The sequence below is a fragment of the Poecilia reticulata genome, linkage group LG1 (genome assembly GCF_000633615.1).
Source record: "Poecilia reticulata strain Guanapo linkage group LG1, Guppy_female_1.0+MT, whole genome shotgun sequence".
In the NCBI taxonomy this organism is placed as follows: domain Eukaryota; kingdom Metazoa; phylum Chordata; class Actinopteri; order Cyprinodontiformes; family Poeciliidae; genus Poecilia; species Poecilia reticulata.
In genome coordinates, this window is record NC_024331.1 from 24,620,272 (window position 1) to 24,642,728 (window position 22,457).

At 39.5% G+C, this 22,457-nt stretch overlaps 1 protein-coding gene across 1 annotated transcript in view; it reads right to left on the minus strand.

The window, feature by feature from the left end:
- ntn1a (netrin 1a) overlaps nt 1-22,457 on the minus strand; it is a 67,890-nt gene that overhangs the window by 15,749 nt on the left and 29,684 nt on the right. Inside the window, exons 3-4 of the mRNA XM_008414585.2 lie at nt 13,623-13,811; nt 4,186-4,335 (exon numbers count right to left, since the gene is read on the minus strand). Coding sequence (XP_008412807.1) covers nt 4,186-4,335; nt 13,623-13,811 — 339 coding nt within the window. The remainder of the gene's footprint in view (nt 1-4,185; nt 4,336-13,622; nt 13,812-22,457) is intronic.

Genomic DNA, 22,457 nt, shown 5'->3' on the forward strand with positions numbered 1-22,457 from the left:
CAAGTTTTTATTCCTTTGCATGCTTTAAGGAAAAAAGGATCAAAAAATGCTTTTTTGGTAAAATCATTAGATCTACTTGAATAAAAACGTAGAAAAATATACAATTTGATCCTTAACTAACTACATTTATTTACGGATATATATAAATGATCAGTATTGCTGTTGTTGTTAAGCTGATTTTAGGCATAACTTTGGCCAATAGATAGCGATGGAGTGTGAACTCATTTTTGTTCTTTTAGTCCTTTCTGTTTAATTTTGACACTTTGATTATGTTTTTTTAAGTTGAAACCTAGAATTTCAAATTAAATTCTTACCTGCATGTGGAGCAAATGGAGTCGTGTATATACTGCTAATGCCTGTTGATGCATTTTCAACACATATTGATCAAGTATCGTTTTAGAAGTTTGTAGTGGTCTGAGTTACATCCAAGTGCGTCTAATTTTGGTCATTTTCAATACAAATATAGAGTGTTTACTCTATGTTCTTTAAAATTAAAAATCTCTATGTAATTTGCAATTTTCCTGACATAAAACATTTTATTTTTATTGTACATTTATTCACATAGCAATGGGTTACACATTTAAGTAATATTTAGTTTCTTTTTGTTTTTTAAGGCATAACACAACAACACTATGAAGATGATGGCTCATTTTGCTACAGATTTTTTTAAATGTCTGTTACTTGGAAAAAAAAGTTTGAAAATTCAGTATTTGCTTCAAAATTACAGTAAATATATGTAGCTTATTGAATAATAATGTTATACATTTACAGTTGCAGTACAAATAACCACTGCTTTTCTACGTCAAAGGAAAAACAGATCAAGCTGCGTGTTTTTGTGTAAATATTGAGATCCCATAAAAGTGGAATGTTTTAACTTAAGGTTGTCCTACTGTGAGAATCTCATGTCCAACCCAGCGAGTTGAAACATTAGGAAGAGATGTTCTTCATGACCAACGGGAGTGACCGAGCGTGGTGTCATCAGCGATGGCCTTTCTGGGTCGTTCCACCATGACTATATCCGAAGTGTCATTGCAGTTGTTAAGCCACGTATTTAACTTCAATTTAATAAAACGAAATCCACCAAACATCTACTTGAGTGCAACGCTTTGACACAGGTGGATCTGGGTTTTGCTTAGTTTTTCGAGAGTTATCCTCGGATAAACCTGGCTACTGTTTAAATGATCAATTTAATCAATTTACACTCTAAGCTTTGGTCCAGAGGTAAAGACAGGTCAACAGAGCTGCTAGATGTCAGGAAAATTTGCTTCACTCAGTCACTTTGTCATGAACTGTCTATTTAAGAGTGGGTACACCGTTTACACACAGGGAAATCATGCATAGGTGAGAGATCTCCTACTAAAAGAAACAAGATGGCTAAAGAAGGCATATTAAAGACACATGCAAAGGAAGAGGATGGACACACTGCGGGGAAAGGTGTGTAACAGTGAGGGGTTTGGATCTCGAGTAGGTACTGGTATGTGATTCTCACAGAATGATGACCTTGAGTAAAAAAATACTCACTTTTTTAAGATTTGAAATCAAATGTAAAATGTGGTTTAACTGCTTTTATTTAAAGCACATCAACAATTAATTCTAATGCTGCTTAAACACATTGACACACTTAGATTATTGTTATCTAAGCAATGATTTTACTGTTTTTTATCCTTCATTTTTAAAGTACATGGTATTTAGATTAAGATACATTCCTATCATTTTGCTCTGTATAGAATAACAAGCGTATAGTAGGCAGTTAGTTGAGCTATCTGCTCCAGTAGCCATCCTGAACTCTTAACTGAAACCTTTTGAAGCTTTAAAAGAAAACGTCCCTTAGTGGGACTGATGGATGGTGCTTTAGTTTCCAAATTTGTCTACTTTGGAGGAGAAAATGTGCAGTCGGTTTCTTTCATCCAAGTGACTTTATATCGCTTCACATTAAGAAGCGACATAGAGATTTTTACGTTGAAAGGACTGGAAGACCATAATTTTAACATTTTTAAATATAAACTTTATAAAACTGGGATATGCTTTGATGTTATGCCCTGATTTTATTGAGTTTTCTTGTATTTCCACTGAAAATCATCTGGGACCGAAGATACCCGACTCCAACTTTCAGCATTTCTAAATACGATTGTGTGAAATGATCCCACACGTCCTTTGTTTGCTCTTATTGACCATTTGATGAAAAAAATCGCTGAGGTACTAGAAGGACAGGAAGCCCAAAAGTGACACAATCTTTCATCATTATTCAGGTGATATTCAAACACTGAGCCTATTTTTCTCTTATTGTCTCATGTTGATTTTTTTAAGTGTGCACAATCTCTGAGATACAATTTAAATCTGTTTAAAATAAAGTTGATTCATTGGATTAGATCTATTTTTATATTGAGTTTCAACTTTAAGTTCTTTCTTAGATACTATTGGTGTAATTTAATCTGTATTTATAATATATTCTGACTGTGGCTGCAACAGCCAAAATTAGAATATATTAAAGTTGAAAGTTGTGTTTATTACAACCAACCACTAGTCTAGCAAGAATGAAACACAATCTGTACTGTACATGTCGCTTTGTTACAAATGCTTGATTGTTAGAGTGGTTGTTGAATAAGAATGTATATACAGCGACAGAAAGCAGTTTCTCGTGTGCAGCCATCGTCCATAAAGAGTTTAATCTGGATTATTTAAGCGATGCTCTGTTGTAAGGTCTTGTTGTAAGGCCTCTTACTTGAGTCTTCATTTATCATAAATCCAGATTAACGAGTCCTAGGGGCTGAAGCTAACAGCTAGTTTGAGTGAGATCAAAACCAAAATAGACTTCTACCTTCTTAAAACAACTCTGGTCTCAAAATCGCCACAGACGTTTATGTGAACACAAACATGTAACCTTTAAACTATTGACACATTTGGATTGACTGCTTATTTACAAAGAAACCAATGATAATTTATACAGTATATGGAAGTAGGAGGCCATGAAGTGTCCTGTGTGAAACACTGAGAACGCTAAAAGTAAAACCGTGTCCGATCAGATTAACTATCTGATGAAAAATATAAGGCAATTTAAAATGAATGCCACAGCTATGACATTTTTGGTTTTTACTCCACTTTATGTTTTGAGAGCATCAGTTTGACTAATGCATGTTTTCATTCCCAGTGTCACACAGGAAGATTACAAGTTGCCCCCATTTCATTTCAAATTCAGAAATACTGATCTGTAACTCATATTATCCAAGATTCTTTAAAGAGTTTTTGAAGAAGCTGATGATTGTGGACAGGAAGGATCTCCATAGAGGATCTGAAGATGCCTCCAGCTGAAGACATGGAAGTCCCATGAAGAACAACCTCAAGGTTGTCTGTGATTTTCTTGGCTTATTTAAATAATCATCTCATCTAATCTCCAGTGGTTCCACAGTTGTCCCCAGAACAAAATCAGCGTTCTTTATCAGGTTGTTGAGCATTTTTAAGTCCCTTTCTCTAGTGCTCTTATCCCAACAGGTGATGGCGGAAGAGAAGACGCTCAACAACAGATTTATAGAAGACATGAAGCATTTTGTACAGTTTTTTTTGTGAAATAACAGCCTAATTCATTAGCCAGAACCAAAAAAAAAAAACTCAGAGGATGATTGCTACCAGTGCACACCCCCAAACAAAACAAACTAACAAAAAACTATCTAATTAAAACATTTTAAAAAGGAAGAAAATGCAAATTTAAGGCATAAGCCTTCAATACAAAATCTGGTTACATTCAAATCATTTAATGACTTATGTTGACATTAGTCACTTAAAATTTTTATTTCGAATCAATTAAGGTGGGTGGAAACAAAAGAATGCAAAATACGACTCGTTTGGACTAACTAAATGATTTTTTAAGATGAAAATTTCTAAAGGTTTTTACTTTTTACGACATAAACGTGAAACTGACATAATCCAATGGATACTGTAACGGCACTGAAACACTGACGGTTCATCAACAGCATCCAGAAAAAAACCCTTTCACATTGTTTTTGAGGTCAGAGTTATTTTATGATGGTAAATGCCTGCATTGGTTAAGCTAGCTGCTAGCGTCAACTAGCATGAAACTGCAACGTGAGTATCATGTGTGGGTGGTGAAATAACAACTGCTTAAAGCATTTTAAGAGGTGGAGTTAAGCAAATCCGTGTCCTAGCTGGATGTAGACTGCTTCCACGTACTTATGCAGGGGGCAATGGGCGAGCGGCTCTGCTGGTAGCCTTTAGCGCAGCGGTTGCACATGATACCAGTCACGCCATCTTTACAGGGACATTGTCCTGTGGTTTGGTTACAGGTTTTGCCAGCAGCGCCCACGGGATGGCAATCACATGCTGTGAGGAAACAGAGGAAGAAAGAGAGGAACAGTAAGTGGTCTCACACGCATACACGCACGCACACACACGCACGCACACCCCCACACACGCACACACACGCACACACACACACACACACACACGCACACACACACACACACGCACGCACATGAGGGAGTGGGGGGGGAACTAACACTAACTATGCAAAGAGAGTGCAGGTGGGTACACAGCATCGGTGCGGTGGCGACAACAGGGTGGTGAGAAACATAGTGGAGGCGTTCACACACAGGCACATAAAACACAACCAGTGTTACTACAAGACTACATGAGAATCCAATTCTGAAAGGTTTACAGACGTCTTCGAGGTGTTTGTTGCAACAGCGCCTCATCAGGATTGCATTAAGGCAAAAACATGTTGGTGTGTGTGACTGGTGTGTGCTGGGTGATGGGAAAAAAACCTTGTGCATGTTTACCAAAAATGATCAAATAATGGGGTATAATTCTGATAGCCTGTTTCTGATAAATGTCAGGCTTTGAACGAGAGCCCAAGACATCCTTCAGTCTTCCTCCAGAAACTGGTTGTTGGGTGTGGGTCTGACACATATGCTCCAGGAATGTAATCATGTCTAAATTCCTCAGCCTAATCCAACCCTCTCTATTCATTTCGCAGCCAGGTTTGAAAGGGGTGTGCTGCAAAAGTTCTTTCTTTTCTCCTATTCTGGGATATAAATAACTCTTAGTCCTCCTCAAAGTCTGAGCTGACGTATTAATGTCTTACCATTTTCCCCCCGAAAAGCATTCATCACCAAACTTTCACCGCTCCATGCCTCGCACCATAAGTGTTTTATTTTCTGCCGATTTCCCAGAAACCCTGTGATGTTAAAACATTCAGCCTCATTCGCTACATGCCCCCCCCCCAACCTCTTTCTGCCATAAGATTTTCCTCTACGTTGTGTCACATGTCACTCTGTGAGCCTTCAAGGCTGCAGACGAATTAATACTCTGTTTTTTTTTTTGTTTTGCATTGTTGCTAATGATCGGACCTTTATAAAACGTCTTTTGCTTTCTGAGAGCCTAACCGTGCAGCTCACACATGCAGACTTACAGCTTCAAAAACAATGAGTTCATTCCTTTGGACTGACTTCAGTCTTTAATATGTATTAACGTCAAAAGAAATTAATACTGAGCCCTGTCCACATGCTTAAAATTCCAGATCTCTACTGTAGTTGGCCTGGAGTTTATGAGGAGACTTAATCTGAATCGGAGAAGATAATATTATGCAACTGCTTCTGAATGAATTAAATCATTTCAATAAAAGCTGACATGTCAGAATGTAGTGTGCTTTTTAATCTTTGCTTTGACTCGATGCAATGATCCTGCTGCTATTCAATATGCTGCTTGGGGAAAACAAAACTCGCAGGGTGACGCATTATGTCTCTATAGTTCTTTGGCTCAAGTGCAGCTAGTGGTACTTAGATTGCCTTTAGCTGTATGTAGAAAAAACGTTGGTGTAAATTATTTGCAGAGTAAAATGCAAACAAGTTAAATGTGATGTAGGACTAATGAGCAACATGAGCCAAAAAACATAAATTGTCTAGACTCTAGGCCAATGGATCTTTGCTTCCCAGAAATATCTGACAGTAGAAGAGGGCATTTCTAAGTAGAAACTGAAGTAGATCAGAGCAAACCAGGAAACGGTAACGCTGGCTGAATGTCGTTAAACACAACTATGTGCTCCAGTTATAAGTTTGATTCTTAAGATTAAAGTAGTTCTCTTTGATCTTTTTGTACTTGGAAACATTGTAGCTCACATAATAACAATTTAAAACTAATTTTAAAAAATATATATATAATTTTCCTTCCATTTCACATCCATGACCTGCTTTGTGTTTGTTTTTCATATAAAATCCCAATTAAACACACAGCTTTTGGCTGCAGTGTGTATCTGTTTTGATTAAGTTGAGCAGCCTTATAACACAAAATTAAGGTATGGCTCATGTCCCATAATATTTATTCTATTTTCTGTTTTATGACGAAACACAACTAACTGAAAAGAACTGTCATAAACGTGACAATAACATCTGTCATGAAAATGAAGGAGACTTAATGACTGTTGTCATGAAATGTTACTCTGTAATTAATGGCACTTTTAAAGCAAATCTGCATTAAAACGTGTATTAAAAATCCATTAAATTGGTCAACTTTGCATTTTATGTCATTATTTACTGTCAAAAGTGTTACCGAAAAACCCAAGTGGATTGTAGTTGTGCTGTAAAAGTGAAAAATAAATGAATGCTATGACACAACAAAGTGGTCTGTGTCCCAGCAGGCCTCCGTCTATCTATAAAACTCTCTTTTTTTTATCTCTATTGCCTGTTTCCTGAGCTTCAGCTACTGTTGCTGCTCTTATCAGTCCTTGGTGTGTGTGTGTGTGTGTGTGCGTGTGTGTGCGTGTGTGCATGTGTGTGTGGGTTGTTCGCCCCTCTTATCGCACTCATCCGAGTCCTCCCACAGACTGTGTGCCTACTACTACCTACATCAGACCAATCTGTCACCGCCTTCATTGAGCGCGGCTGGGCGAACACACACCTGCGCTCCTGGGGAGCTCGCTAAGCAGCGTTTGGACCAGCGCGGCACGTCCTCAGGCCAGTAAATCCAGGGGAGCGTGTTCTGGAGGGGAGGCTCTGAGGATAGAGGGAGTTTGCGGTGGGTTATGTTTTTAGGAGCATGTGATCGGAACCATAAAGCCCAGCGTCGAGCCTGCTTGTAAATCAGGAAGCACATGGCACGCAGGTGGAGAGCTCTCCCTCTCCTCTTCTGTCGTCACCTTTGGTCTGCCTCGCTGAACAGCTCTCCTCTCTGTCCTGTCAGATGCTCTCCGACCGGATGACACAGCTGCTGTGTCAATGACCGGCTCACTCCAGGGGTGTGATGAGAGTATGAAGTGTGTGTCCACTTCAGGGGCTAAGTGGCTGATTCATGGCTACCACTCCAGATGGCTTGGAGAGATATAGGAGCCAGAGAGGAAAGGTTCCCTTTCTGCCTTAGGATTAAGGGACAAGGACAAGACGAAAAGCTAATGCAGAGGTTATATCTTACTGTAACTACAAAAAGAGTATCTACCTGCCAGGAGTTGCACATAAAACCCCCCCAAAAAAACATGAAAAATGGGGTATGGAGACCTTTCCAAAAGCAGGCAATGTGTGATTTCACAATATGCCCATCATTCACCATGAAGTTGATGTTTGAAGTCTGAACTGCATTCCCCGGTTTGGTTTGAGCTCAGTGTGCCAGTCAGAGGAATTTGTTGGACCTGGAATGCAGCCAATCGAGCCAAGTCTGTGTTAGATTATAATTAGATTTCAGCTTCTCTCTAAAGTGTCTGTAAAGAGCAAAAAGAAAGAAAAAAGAAATCGCATCGACCTCAAGGACGGCTCGCTTTCTATCTGCAACTACTTCAGGATTTTATTGATGACAGTAAATGGCCACAAGACGGATTTCTTTTGGCCACCGAGAGCGACGGGTGTTTGCTTTGTGAGTGACGTTGATATTGCACAGCACTTTCCTGTTATTTTAAGTGGAAACATCTCAATATCCACCGAAAGGTAATAAGTAGCAAGGTAAAAAAAAACTTAATCAAATTGAAGAGCTATAGTGAGGATTTCACTCTAAGACATGAACCATACCTTAATTTTGCGTTAAGGCTCAACTTAATAAAAATAGATGGGCTACAAGCTACACGCTACAGCCAACAACTATGTATTTAACTGAGGTTTTATCTGAAAAACAAACACAAAACAGATCATGGATGTGAAGTGGAAGGAAAATGATACATGGCTTTTCAAATGAGTTTTAAATAAAAACCTGAAATGTTAAAAATGCAGAATAATTCAGCCCCCTGGGGTCAGTATTTTGTAGACTCGCCCTTTACTTTATAGTTTCTTTTAGTTAGTTCTTACCCCCCATTTTTCTTTCTCAAATTAGCTCTAGCTCAATCAGATCAGAAAATGTGTAAATATTGATTATCAACTCTTGCTAAAGATGCTCAGTTGGATTTGGACCTGGACTTTGACTAAGCCAATTTCAAACGACGACACTCCACACTGTATTGTTAGGGTCGTCGTCTTATCACAAGGCGAATCCTCACCGCAGTCTGACTTAGCTCCATCTATCACCTCTAACCAGCTTCTCTGTCTCTGCTGAATGAAACGTTTCCCACAGCATGATGCTGCCACCACCATTTTATCATGATGACCATGGACTTTAGAAGGTGGTTTGCAGCATCGAGTTTCCTCTTTGCATGTGGACTAAAAAGGTTTCGCATCTAATCTGCCCAGGACGCTCTGCTCCACATGTTTGTTTGTGAAAACCTTTCAGCAAAACTTTAAGCAGGCTGAAGAAAAACTGTTCATTAATTAATTAACAGATTCCTAACCCGCTTTAACTTCTTCAGAACTTTCTCCCCGGCTCTTCTGCTTTCCTCATTGGTCTTCAGGACGTTTTCAGTTCGCTAAAACGCTTTTTTATAAAACTCTGTTCACAGAGCAGATTTATGCTGATGTTACACTACAGAAATAACTGACTTGCTTTACTAGTTGCAACGAATTTTAATTTGAAGCATCGGATTAAATGGGGCTGAAATGCAAAGTCTTTTTTCTTGTTGTTTGAGATAATAAAATCCCACAACATTCATTGAATTTTGTGCTTGAATATTGCTGCAGTAGCAGACAACAGATTTAAAATCATTTTTAAGTAAAATCCTTAGCTGTCACGTTTTTGATTCCGCATCATTTTGCTTTTAAGATCAGATAAAAAACACTTAAACTCAAAACTGTGGAGTCTCCGCTTTAAAGGCGAAGACAGCATAATTGCAGTTCAGGTTTTGCTTATCTTCCTTTTTTCCAACCAGACTTTATGCATCTGTCAAATCCCATCGGTGTGTTTAAATCCGAGCCTTTCAGACAGTCATAAACACGAGTAACAGACGACTGAAAACTCATTGGAGTCTACGCTCTCGCTCAAGGAGGGGTGAATCTCTGACTCCTTGGCATGTGAACGAAGCCACCAGGCAGGCTTCGCTCTCCGCTCACCGCGGCCTCCGTTGGAAACGAGCCACTTTTCTGAGGGGATTATATTACCGCTGTGCTCCCTCGCTTTCTTGCGGGTCCCACAGCACGAGGCTTTCTCTTTTTGATTTCAGTAAATCACCAAAACCTCTTAATCGATGTCACTTTGTTCCAGCTTCCACACTGTTTGAGAAGTGGGCATGAAAGTAGTTTTGCGGCTTGGGGGTTTCATCAAATTATCTTGAGTTATAATGTGGTTTAAACTGAGGTGGGAGTTTGCCGGAGCATGAAAGTGTCCAACGCAGGGGAGAAAGGCAGTGTGTGGTAACTTTGTTCACCAGCAAGCAGACCATGTAAAACAGTGATCTCTGAATTCGTTAGCAGTAATGCTCCAGATTTAGCTAACAAAAAATGTTTTGTTAGCCCGTCTATGTTTCGTGTCATTTGTCAGTTTGGGGTAATTGCAGCAGATTCTTTATTATAAGTCTATTTTGATGTAACTGAATCCCCGGGTTGAATGTGGACAGTGTTTGCTTATAATCACACAGGGCCGGGGAGAGGTGGGAGGCGCATGCACTCTGGCAAGTTTCATAGATTAAATTGAACAAAACCGTTTTGGGTGAGCCGATGATTTCTTAAACAATGATGAAATCTGTTTATGCTTCGCTACGGCGAAGGGCGGCAGCAAACGTGAACGAGTCGAGGGGAAATAAATCCCAAGTGTGGGTGAGAGGATTTAGTTTTTTTTTTACATTGCTTGTAATGAGAGTATGCCATGACCGCGCTCTGGCTGCGGGCCTACGGGACTATCATTATCCCTGAGCAATAACATTATTTTAAATCATATCCGAGAACGGTGCCGATGTTCTGCAAGGGTTCTGGATAAAAGGTTTCTTTCTCTCTTTTAAATATTCCTTTTATTCAGATTTAGATCATGTAAAAAAAAAAGAGGCAAACATATTCAGAAACTTTCATATTTTGATATATTTAGAGATCCTCAGAAGCCAACAGATTAATCCAGAAGCTCGTGCTCCACATCTTCCTCACTCCAGATGTCAGGTGTGCATACCGGGCCCATTTTTCACCGCTTTCGACTCGCTGTTTTGACTTCGCGTCAGGACTCATTTCTCCGTTTTCCCTAACATCGTGTTAGCAATCGGACTTGTGTGAAAACAAATTTCCATGTTGGTCACTGGTGGTTCTTTTCTCATTGCTGCTGACATGCTGGGGGCAGTTTTATTTTACTCCTGTCTGAACTTTAATTTCCGTTTTGCTGCGAAAATTTGGCCCGTCTGTAAGGCGGTTATGTTCAAAATCTGAAGGGATCGCTGGAAAAAGCAACCACATCATAAATCAAACGCAGCGCGTTTAAATGGAGGAACAGCTAGAATAAACTCAGTTGATTAAACTGAATTATAAAAAAACTAACCTGACACCACGTTCTTTGTGTTGTTTCATAAACAAATTTGGCGAATTGATGATCTAAAAAAATGCTGATGATTAATTTATTTACATTCCAATTGGTATATTTGAGACAGTAAACGATTAAAAAGCTATCCTTTTAAGATAATTTGGTAGAATTACTGTCTAAATTGTGTAAAACAGCAAAAGGCAAATAAATTCTCACTTTTTCTGACGAATCCTTTTTGACAAATCCTGTCTGGTATGAATTAAACATGGTAAACTTTGCCTAAAAAGTTTACTATGTAGGTGAAAAAATGAGTGAAAATAAATTCAATTAAATTATTTGGCATATTAATCATCCAAATTGTCTAAGAGGTGAAATTTCCTTCCCTCAAATAAAAAACCTCACTTATGATGATGACTATTTCCATTTGATCTGTTTTATTAATAGATACAGTACATCGCAACTTGACCACACAACAATTAAAAATGAATAATATTTGATAATTTTGCACATTCATCATATAAATTATGTATGGTATCAAATTGGAAAATGCCCTCGCTTTTGCTGATGTCTACCTATACTCACCTCTTAATAAAAGCAAAAACTAAAACGTAAAAATTTGACCATTTGGCAGAAAAGTTCTCCAGGCTTTGCAAGTCATTAAGTGACAAAGAAATTTATTTTGACTGCTTTTTTCCCATTCTCTTTGGTAATGCTATATACAGTGAATTTGGCCTCCAATCCCAACTTGAAAACAAAATAAATGAAAAGGAGAAAATCAGATCATTTATCAGGTTAATCAACTAGATGATGTAAGTAAGGCCTCAAACAGCAAAAACAGGAAAAAAAAAAAGAAAAATCACTCATGTTGATGTTTGCTTTGCTTACTTTATGTATGGTATTTAGTAAAAGCAATAAATGAATAAAGAAAATCTAATTACGTCATTTGGCAGATTAATCCTCTAAATTAGGTAAGAACCCTTACTTATGCTAATGACTAGATAATCTACATTCTGTCTGCTGTGTGCTAAACACAATCATTTTTCACTAAAACCACAACTTGACCACACAAAGAACAATAAAGTAACAAAGTGAGGTAATTTAGCTGATGTATCAGATAGTGAAGCTATTCACATGAGCTGACGACTATTTATATTCTTTCTGCTATACAGTAAAGACAGATTAAATACAGTCAGCGATTTGGCAGACCGTGCTTCATTTTACTGTAGTGATGAAAAGCACAGAAAGAGCACGAAGCTGTAATTTTTATTTAATTTTTATAGGAGCAAAAACTGAACGTGAATCTTGAGAGGCGAACACATGAGGCGGGACTTTAACATGCAACGCAGCAAAGCTCCAAGCTGTCCTGCAACACACAGCGCAGGACGGGGTTAACGGTACGCTCCGTCCTGTCGTGATGAATGCCGTGTTTGCATTCCTGGCCGGCCAGAGTAGGCCCAAAGCCACGGAGGGTGTTAAAATCACCTCAGGAATATTGCTCATGAGTGACTGAGCTGAGGGTGGATAAATCTGAAGAATTGTGTTGTGCAAAAAAAAAAAAAAAAAAAAAAAAGGAAATGTGTTTGATATGCTTGCAGGAGGCAAGGAATCCGGTGGGGGCCGAGTGCAGCGCAGGTGATGCTCCCTTGCGTTAGTTTGATTAATGTTCTGTCACCGAGGCATGAAGCGTGTCAGACAGCCGTGAAAAAAAACATTTATTTCTAGCAGAGAAAGGCTGAAAAGGAGGAACGTCTCCTCCGAGGACGTATCATTTTCTCCAGAGCTGGATTAGTCTTTGAGTTCAGCCGAATGAAAAGCCCTGCTTCATCTAAACTAACATCACATTCTTCAGCTCGTTTCATTGATGTTTCGCTGCTCGTACATGATGTCTTTCAAACTGACTGATGGCTCCGTTTATTTATTTACTTCCTGCTGAGTGACAAAAGAAAACTGGGGCTTAAATTGTCAGCAGGCAGCTAATATTTCTTGGTGGGGCGCCTTCAGAGGCGGCGGCTCTGAAACCCTCCAGCAGGTATCCGTTTCTTGTGTGTGTGTGCACGAGTTCTGCCGTGTCCCTCGGCTTGTTTGTGCAGGGATTGGACTCCTGTTATCTTTCCCCGCAGCTATAGAAGAGGTGAGAAAACACATTCTCACCCCCTCCTCCGCCTCTTCCTCTTCTACCACCTCTCTGTCTTTGACCCTTGTTAGCCACGGTGAGGGTTGGTGGCAGGCGATTCATTCAGCGGTGAGTTGTGAGCACACCTGTGTAGGGGCGTGTCCCCCTCACCCATCATCCTTCCTCCTGCCATCTTTCATTCCCTCGCTGCCTCTCCAGTCCTGACTTCTGCTTTGTTGCTGCCTTTTCCCACTGCTGTTCCAGTTGCCTCTCGTTCATCTTTGGTCCTGACTGGGGATCACTTAACGCCCCTGCTCTGTTTGTTTTGCTTGCCCTGTCATCCCCTCACCCCTCTCAAAATAAGCCAAATTACTCTGTCAATGAGGGAATGCCCGGGCTGACCCCACCCAATGCCACCCTGACCTCCTCGATCCCCAAAAGTCCCCCCCCAGCTCATCGCTGCTGATGGAAGAGGTGAAACTGGTTCAGCAATTAAACTGCGTCTTCTAAAAAAATCTAACTCATTGGGGGGGTGGGGGAGGGGGCAAGACTGTTTCAAGGAAATCAAGTCATACTGCTTTGATATAGTTTTGATTAAAGCTGCTTTTTGTTCCGTCAGTCTCTGGAAAACCACACGCATACACGCACACACACTATGAAGCTTTACCAAATGGGCCAACTGCGCTCCTGTAAAAGACGGAAACGGGCCCTGTACCTTTGCAGGCCTTCCTGTGCGTGATGGGCTTGGACAGGTCTCGGTAGTAGCCCTCCTTGCAGTAGTGGCAGTGGCGACCTGCTGTGTTGTGCCGACAGTTGAGGCAGACTCCTCCGCTCTTCCTCCCCGACAGTTTGTACAGCTCCATGTTGAATCGGCACCGTCTGGCATGGAGGTTGCAGTGGCAGGCTGTGTAAGGAAAGCAGGAAGGTTCAAATCTTTCAGTTTTTGAGACTCTCTGATCACAGTGCGATGGTTTTTCTAAATTAACTCCTGCACTTGTATGTTGCTGCCGTGTGTTTTAAGAGTGAGAAGATTAAAACAATAAAAAATTATTTTAAAATATCGTCCCAATAGGCTGAAAGTAACTAGTATTATCAAGCTTTTTATCATTCTTTTTAAAAAAATGGTTTTGGGCTATCAGTGGAGATGTGGATACATTCTGAAAAACACACAACAAAAAAACAATGTAAGTTAACAATAACTAACATTTATGAGTTTTTGCATCCTAGGTTGTCGATTTAACTTCAAGACATTAATCTCTAAGAACTTGGCTAAAAAAACCCAGAACCAACATAAAACCATAAAACCCAGAACCAAAGCCATAAAACTGGTCAGATGAATAATTTGGATCAAAGTTTCCTCATCTGTTAGCCAAATTTTAATAAGGTGCTAAAGTATTAAATAAGAATGGGCTGAATTCAAACTCACAACATACTTTACCAAGTTTTATTTGTAAAAGAAAAAAAAAAAGAAAATTATTTTTCATCTGTTTCACAATTATGTTCTACTCACATAAAATCCCAATAAAACACAGAAATTATGAAAAACTGAGCACTCGGTACTAAATCAGAAATTTATCTCGATAAAACTCTTCAAGATTTTCTCTAAGTTTAAACCACCAGGATGAAAAGCCGTGATTCAGAAACACACGCAGTAGATTCCCAGGAAGTTTAAACTTGGGGACTAATGAGGTGAAGGATTTCATCTTCCTCCTAACTCTTTCTCTCCCTCTCTCCTTTTATCAGTGTCCTCTGCTCCTCTCCAGAGTGCAGGCTGTACTGTACTAAACAGAAGACGGAGGCCTGGAAATACCATTCCTACATTCCCACTGAATCCCTGCGAGCGTGTGCTAGAGCTCCCTCTCTGCCGCTTGTTTACTGGCGAGTAAAGTTGCCAGAGCCGAGTTTAATTAGCCAGCTAATGTTTATTCATGACTTTTTGGCAGAGGAGAGACGCAGACATGCCCAGCTTCATTAGGGCCCGGCCGTCCGAGACTCCGGTTTTCCTCCACTGGCACCACAGACAGATTCATGCATTATTAACAGCTGTACTTCTAATACAGCTTGTGGCTCCGCTGTGTGTTCATGCACGTTACCTCACAGGGGTATAAAGTAGGGATATATTGATCCCAAGTTGTAGAAGTTGATTGGTTCATCTGTCTGTAATTTTTCTCTTTATGTAGGAAACCTGAAGGATTTCCCACATAACGCATCCTTGAAGCGTTCCTCTTCCTGATGCGTTTACTCTGCTTACTTTTTTTTTTCTTTCTTGAATATTTGTGTCTGTTTGAGACCTCCGAGATATTTTCACCCCAAGGACCCAATTACTGTATCTAAATATCTCATACAGTAAACAAACAGACTGGCTCTGTGTATTGTCTGTACAACTGCAGAAGTTTAATCAGTGAGACTTATGGACTTTTCCTACTTAACTTACAACAGCTAAGATTTATAACACACACAAAAAATATTTTTTTCCAAGATGACAGCTTGAGATCACAGGTAAACAATATTTTTAACCCTCCTGTGGTCTTACAGAGACGCGGGGAAGCAGCTGGTCTGTCCCGTCAGACCGTCAGTTCCCAAAACTACACAAAATACCTCGGAGTAAATAGCTCAGACCGTGTGAGGGTTAAGGGCACATCAGCTGTGTTTGATAACTCTTCCTCATGTGCTCTCATCTGGATGGATTAGATGCTTATAATTTCTGTCTTGAGCCACTTTCCATCTTCAGAGTTTAGGTCGATTTATACCTGACCTTTCTGGCTATTAAAGCTGATCTTCTACGGGACATTTCATATTAAAAAGGCCTCAGCTTAATGCAAGTGCTAGTATGAGATTATTGTAGTATGCCAACATTGAATAAAAAAAAATAAATAAATGTAAAAATAATATTCCTTAATAGTGTTGATACACAAAATCAATTTTGTGTTGATTTTGTGTATCAACACAAAATTGTATGTGCAAAAAATGTAAAACATTGTTTGTATTGAACATTCTTAACATTTGCTGTGGGAAAGTACATTTCCCCTTTACAGATTTACACAGGTAAATGTTTCAGACCCTCAAACAAATGTTAATACCAGCTAAAGATGCTTCAGTAAAAACACAATGCAACTTTTAGGGATAAAAAAAAGTAACCCAAAGCAGTCCTCAACACCCAACGCCCCATTAGTGAACTAATCAATTTCCCAGGAATCACTGGCTTACCAAAATTATTCCAAGAGCGCACCAATGAATCATGCAGCAGGTCACAGAAGAACATAAAAAACACTGCAAGTTGAGTTGCCTCATCGACTCCAGTGTTTATGATTAAAATATGGAAAAAGCCTATTCAGGGCCGGGATGACATGCTCTACTGATGACATGAATAATCCAGCAGAAAACACTGCAGGAAGATGACCCGTCATTAGTCTACGACATTTTAAACTCATGAACTCTTTGTTAATGGAGCAGGAGTATAATCTGAACCACACCAGCAGGCCTGCATCCAAACAACATGAAGAAGTTCCTGTGTGCGTCAGATTTATGGGCGAACCAGAAACATGCGAATACAAAGGTTCTGGCAGGAACCTTTGAATGTAAAAAAAAACCAAAGTGATTAATTGGGTTTACATTTTTAACACCTTATAATCTTTGTAATTAAGTAACCATTGTTATTTAATTACCTTTGTATTCCTGCCACAATGCAAAGGTTCTGGCAGGAAGCTTTGTGTGTAAAAAGCGGTTGTTTAAATTTTTAGCACATTATAATTAATTAATCGAAATTAGCGTGTGAAATTCCCAGTCCTAACTGGTAACAGTTTTCACAAATTGTGGCAGTTATTTAGTTTAGGAGGAGGTTAGTTTTTTCATGCTGATTTTACTTTTGACTTTTATGTATTTATCCACATAGTTTTATCAGACTGAACATCTGAGAAATAAAACAGACAGACATGAAATGTTTTGTTAACAGACACAAAATGGAGATAATTTGGGACAAATTGGCAATATTAAGTTATAAAACCCTCGCCCGGCACGCCAGCTGGAGATGGGCACCAGCAACCCTCCCGACCCCACTAAGGGGCAAGGGTGCAGGAAAATGGATGGATGGATGGAAGTTATAAAACCGGGAAGGGCAAAGTGGATTTAGCATCTTATTTTATAATTCATATTTTTTGTGTTATTTCCAGGCATGTAGCGAAACAAATTCCCTACTTTTTTTTTTTTTTTTTTTTACAGAAACACTTCCTGTGTCCAGTGGAATCCCCCCTTCAAGCCCACCAACAGCCACAACCTGATACATCCAACCTCACAGACGCTGATGAATAAAAAAATGCACCCGAGCTTTACTCATAGATATTGTGTGACCACGCTGCCTTTTACTTCACAATGGGTTCAATTCTTTCCTGTTTGGACAGCGCTCAAGTGATCTGTCTCATTGTGCTGGAAACATCGAGCTCAACGCCAATGTGGCCTGGGAATGCCACGAAGCGCGCTCCGTGTTTCTCAGACTCTAGCTGCAGGGCGCAGTTAGTCAGCACTGCTCTGTGCATGCCTGCAGGTAACAGGGATCCCCGCAGAAGGTGTAGAGCTGGTGGAGGATCAGTGTAAAGCCTCAGATCAGCAGACAGGTTTCTGTTACACCTCAAGGATTGTTTCACACCCTCACTCAACAAGGCTGCAGAGAGAATAATGCCCTTGTGCTGGAGGGCACGGCGGTTATATAGTGGAGCTGCTATTAAAATTGCTTGAGAAGGTGTGAAACCGAAGTTCACATTGTGTTTCAGCCTATTATGGCTCCAAGCACGAACAATTGAGAACCACTTTATCTTGGCAATAAGCGTCACGCAAGCTGTTTTAAACGTGACGTTCGTCTAAAACCCTTCAGAAAAAAAACTTTAGGTTCACGTTTCTTCTTCACTTTCATGTCTGTCACAGTGCAGACTGTCTTAAAGACAATCATGGTTTTACATTTTTATTTTTACATTAGATTCTTTCTTTACTCTCTATGGAACAAATGGAAAAAACTGAGACCTTCTGATTAACAAAATAACATTTATTTATTGACCTTAGCATTCCTCTTTTGTGCAGCAGGATTTGATCAATTTAACCACTGAAAGAAGACAGTAAACTCTCTAAACATCTGTTGAATGATATGTAGAGGATCGTTCTCAGCAAGGTTAGGGGTTGGCTTGCTCCAGAATAAATCGTCGAGATTCATACCCACTATCCACCCGGATCAGCTGCCACATCACAGAACAATTGACTTCAGGTGTCAACACACCCAGATGGACACAGACGGGTCTGAATGTCGCTACACTTGCACAAATGCACCTCGGACATAGCTGCTACTCTTAAAGCAGCTGAAAATACAACGTCGCCTTCTGTTTGAACTTTGGAAATGTGGCTAAAAGTGAGACGTTCACGTGAAGATATCTACTGATGTCTAAAGCTGATTAAAAAGCTGCTTAGGGTTAATAAAAATCTGTCACCAACAAGTAAATCAAAACTGCACATTTTGTTAGTAAAGTTGTCCTTTGACAAGCCAGAGCTGTTTTGTTTGCTACACCCTGTAATTCAACATTGCCAAATTTCTTTCTTCGAAAAGGGTTTATAAAAGATTTTAGTAAAAGTTATGTTTGTTGTTTTTAATCGAGTATTATCGTCAGTAGTGAGATTCTATGCTGCTAAAATGAGACATATACAAACAACTTTAAAGTAAGAAGAAGAAGAAATATACACAGTTTTACCCCTTAGTGTTAAAGGTGAAGTCTACAACTGTTCTGTATGGGCAAAAAAATAATAATTTTAAACTTGTAGCCATTTAATATTTTAACCCTGAGTAGCTAAATGTTACAGGAAATGAATTCTTAGTTATGAATAGTTCATGATGTCTTTTCCTGTGCATGCTCAGAAACCTGGGGCCTCTTCACAGTGTCCGAATGTGTTTTGGAAAGCCGGTTAATTAGTCCCTTTGAGTGGTTTCCAGAAACCATCAACTGACCTCAGTCATGTAGCCTCTGCTAATTAGAGGGAAAATTCAAGCCACAGAGCTGGAGGTTGAGGTTAAGCTCATCGTATTTACGATAAGCCGGGTAATTGAGGGATGCTGGCCAGCGCCTTGATGTGTTGTAAAGAGACACTCGAGCAAGTGATCTCTGCCACTCATGGCCTAAATCGACATGCTGGGCCGATTCTAGCTGCTGGTTGTGAACCAAGCAGCAGCAGCAGCAGCCTAAGAAAAGAAAACACTCACTGCTTCTTCTTCACGCCTACATAGCTACTTATAAAGTTACTTCTCAATTGTGTTGTGCATTTTAACTCAACCATAACTCAATCTGTTGTAGAAAGGTTTTAGAAAATACATGAGGAGAAAAATATAGCATATGCTCTATATTGTAATTGAGCTGAAACAATGGTACACTTTAAAAAAGGCTTTATGCGAAAAAGACGTACAGAGAAGGTTAAAAAAAATTGTAAATATGTTTAGAGTGTGAGAGCAGACATCGACAGTCATCACTCTGCAGGTAAATTACTCTTTGTTGATATTTTCACAGAAAATAGGGGATTTAGAAACAGTAAGTCACTCTGGATGCTTTGTGTTTTGGTAATTCACTAAAAAATGTCCCCCAAAACACAGGAGGATTTATTTATTTTTTTTAAATGACCACATATTAACTGCTGAAGCTCAAAGAGTGATGTAAAAATTACAATAATATTTATGCTCATCCTGTAACCAGGACGTCTGTTATAATTATTTTCATTATAAATCACTTTTGTGAGTGTAATTAATATAATTGTTCACCATTTGCACAAGACAGATTAATTACAGTTTCATTTTTATTTTCATAAAAACATATTTTTTTATTATTATTGTTATTATTTTGTGTTTGTTGATTTAGACACTGAGGTGATGAAGGCAGGCATATGGGAAAACCCAGGGATCATATCATATTAAACTAGTTTCTTCTTGATGTCATTACTGTCTTACATTTGAAAAAATTAATTACTCCACAAGTGTCATCGTAAATAACGTTCCAAATTATCAACCGTCCCATTTTGAAAATACTACTACATGTTTAAGTCTTACTTAAAATCTGTGAACCAGAACAGAACCAAAGAAAGGCAAAAATAAAACGTCTCTGTTTTAGGTCTCATTAGCTGTTATTCACATCAGTTCATCTTTCCGGGGTTCAGTGGTGGGAAGAGTGAAGCGCTTCCTGAGGAGATTATATCCAGCTAACGTACTTCATTTATTGCAGCCAATTAGCCGTAACGCTTCAGCTCTCCATGAGCCCTTTGGCCTTCGTCTTTGTCTCTAATGACCCTGACTAAATTCTGGATCTCTATCAGGCCCAAAGGAGGTCCTGTTCTGTTTCAGGGTTTTCAATAAAGCAGTTTGTCTTTTGTACAAAAGGTGACTGAGAGGAGAAAGGAATAGTAAAGGAGATCAGCGATAGGGACAGAGATCCATCTACTGTTTCTGCTTCTGAGAGCCGCGGCTCGACAAGACTTGGCCAAGTGAGATCAAGTCATACAGAATATTCATCACTCCATCGGGAGTTTCAAAGACAAATTAAATATGCTCACAGTACCGATTTCCAGTGGACACATTCCACTTGCTGTCAAGGAGCCTTTACTCGTTTCCTCAACATCCCAAAACACACAATTTATTTTATTTTTTTACTTCTTCTGGTAAATCTGAAAAGCTTAATTTATTTCTCCCTGCTCTGTTTCATTATTCAGCACCCAGATGTTTTCTCAGATTTGGACAAATTATGCAATTCCCCGAGCGAGCAGGCAGAGACTTCAGTGCGCGTTCTGTCAGCGGATGATAAAATGCAGCTCGATTAATAAAGAGCTGTGAGAACTGCTCCGCTGCGGAGAAACCAGGGATCCCTGGTGAAGCTCCGAGCAGCAGGAGTGAAGGTTAACGCTAAGCTGAGGATTTATAGCAGGAACCAGCACAGGAGGTCCACCACTAGAAAGCTTGGGAAAAGTCTCTTAAGAGTCCATCAACATTAAAAATGAAATTTGAAAGCCATCAGAAATAAAATTTTATGCTGCAGCTGCGCTTCTGAAATACCTATAATAATTAACTAACTTTTTATTTCGACAACTTTTAATTTCTGGAGCTCTTTGCACTTTGTCAGTTTGCATCTTTCCACACCAGGTTATTCAGAATATCAAGCATTTCTGATAACAGTGTTAGATAACAGTAAGTAACATCTGAAAAATAAGATTATAGATAAAAACGCAAGAAAGTAGGTAGTTTTACATATACTTGAATTTTTTTGCATAGTTTTCAATCTTAACATTTTATGAAACTTGCTACATGTATAATTTCACAAATAAATGAAGTAAGATCAAATAAAAAGAAAGAAAATACTGACAACTAACTTTTATCTGATTTTTCCTTTCATCTACAACAGGTGCAAAAAAGCAAGTTTAGGTAATACATCCACTTCAACAGTGGATGAGACGATACAGAGTATTCAGTTTCACAGGACAACATTTTAGAGTCTCTTATTTCTTGAGAATAAAATAAAAAATGGATAAATTCTTTTTTGTGTTTTCTGATGAGATATTGTGACAATAAATTACAATTAATGAGGTTTGAAAACCCAAAATCTGGCTGAATTGTTATTTTTACTATTTCCTCCACTGTTTCTTTAATGAGAGGATCAGTAAATGTCAATAAACTCCAAAAATATGATTAAAAGCAGTTACTGTGTGCAATTTATTTATAATAATGACACTTTTTTATGTCACTGCTGTCCCGAGGAAGCATAATTAGAAATGTGTGGGATTTTTAAGAGCTGTATTTATGATTGTGAGGAAAAAGTGCAAACGTGTTTTTTGCACTATTTTTACTCTACACTATTATTAATTTTCTGCCTTTTTGATGATTCTAAAAATAAAAATATAAGTGGCCTTTCAAACTGCGGCAGCCCCCGACTGCAGCCCACGTTGAGCTAAATGGTCCGTCTGCATGTGGGGGCTAATAAGGCCTTTCCCTTTTCCAAAAGTCTAACCGGCCACACTGAGCCACGCCGACAAAGAAAGGCCTAATGGCCTCCAATTTCCCGCATTAGTGCCCATTTAATGGCTGACCTGCCCTCTCGTTAGGCAGCGCAGCATGGGAGCACTTCGCTGCATTCATGGATGCGCATACACACACAAACACACACACACACACACGCACGCACACACACACACACACACCCCCACACACACACACACACACACCCCCACACACGCACACGCACACACACACATGCATGGACATTTGGCTCTTCGAAGCCACACCGCCTCGGGCCTCCGAAACACTTCCACCCCACGCTGGGACCACATAATAGGCCAGTTAGTAAAAAGGGCCGCCCTGTGATCAGCGGTGCATCCAGTTCGCTGAGTAATCAACAAGCTTTTGTCTGAGTCGTGTGTGTGGAGCTAGAAGGTGTGTGTGTGTGTGTCTGAGTGAAAGCGAGTGCGTGTGCGCGGCAGAGATTCCCTCCAGTTTGTCTTCATTTAAGCATCCATCTCATTAAAGTGCCTGTCTCCTTGCAGGTGT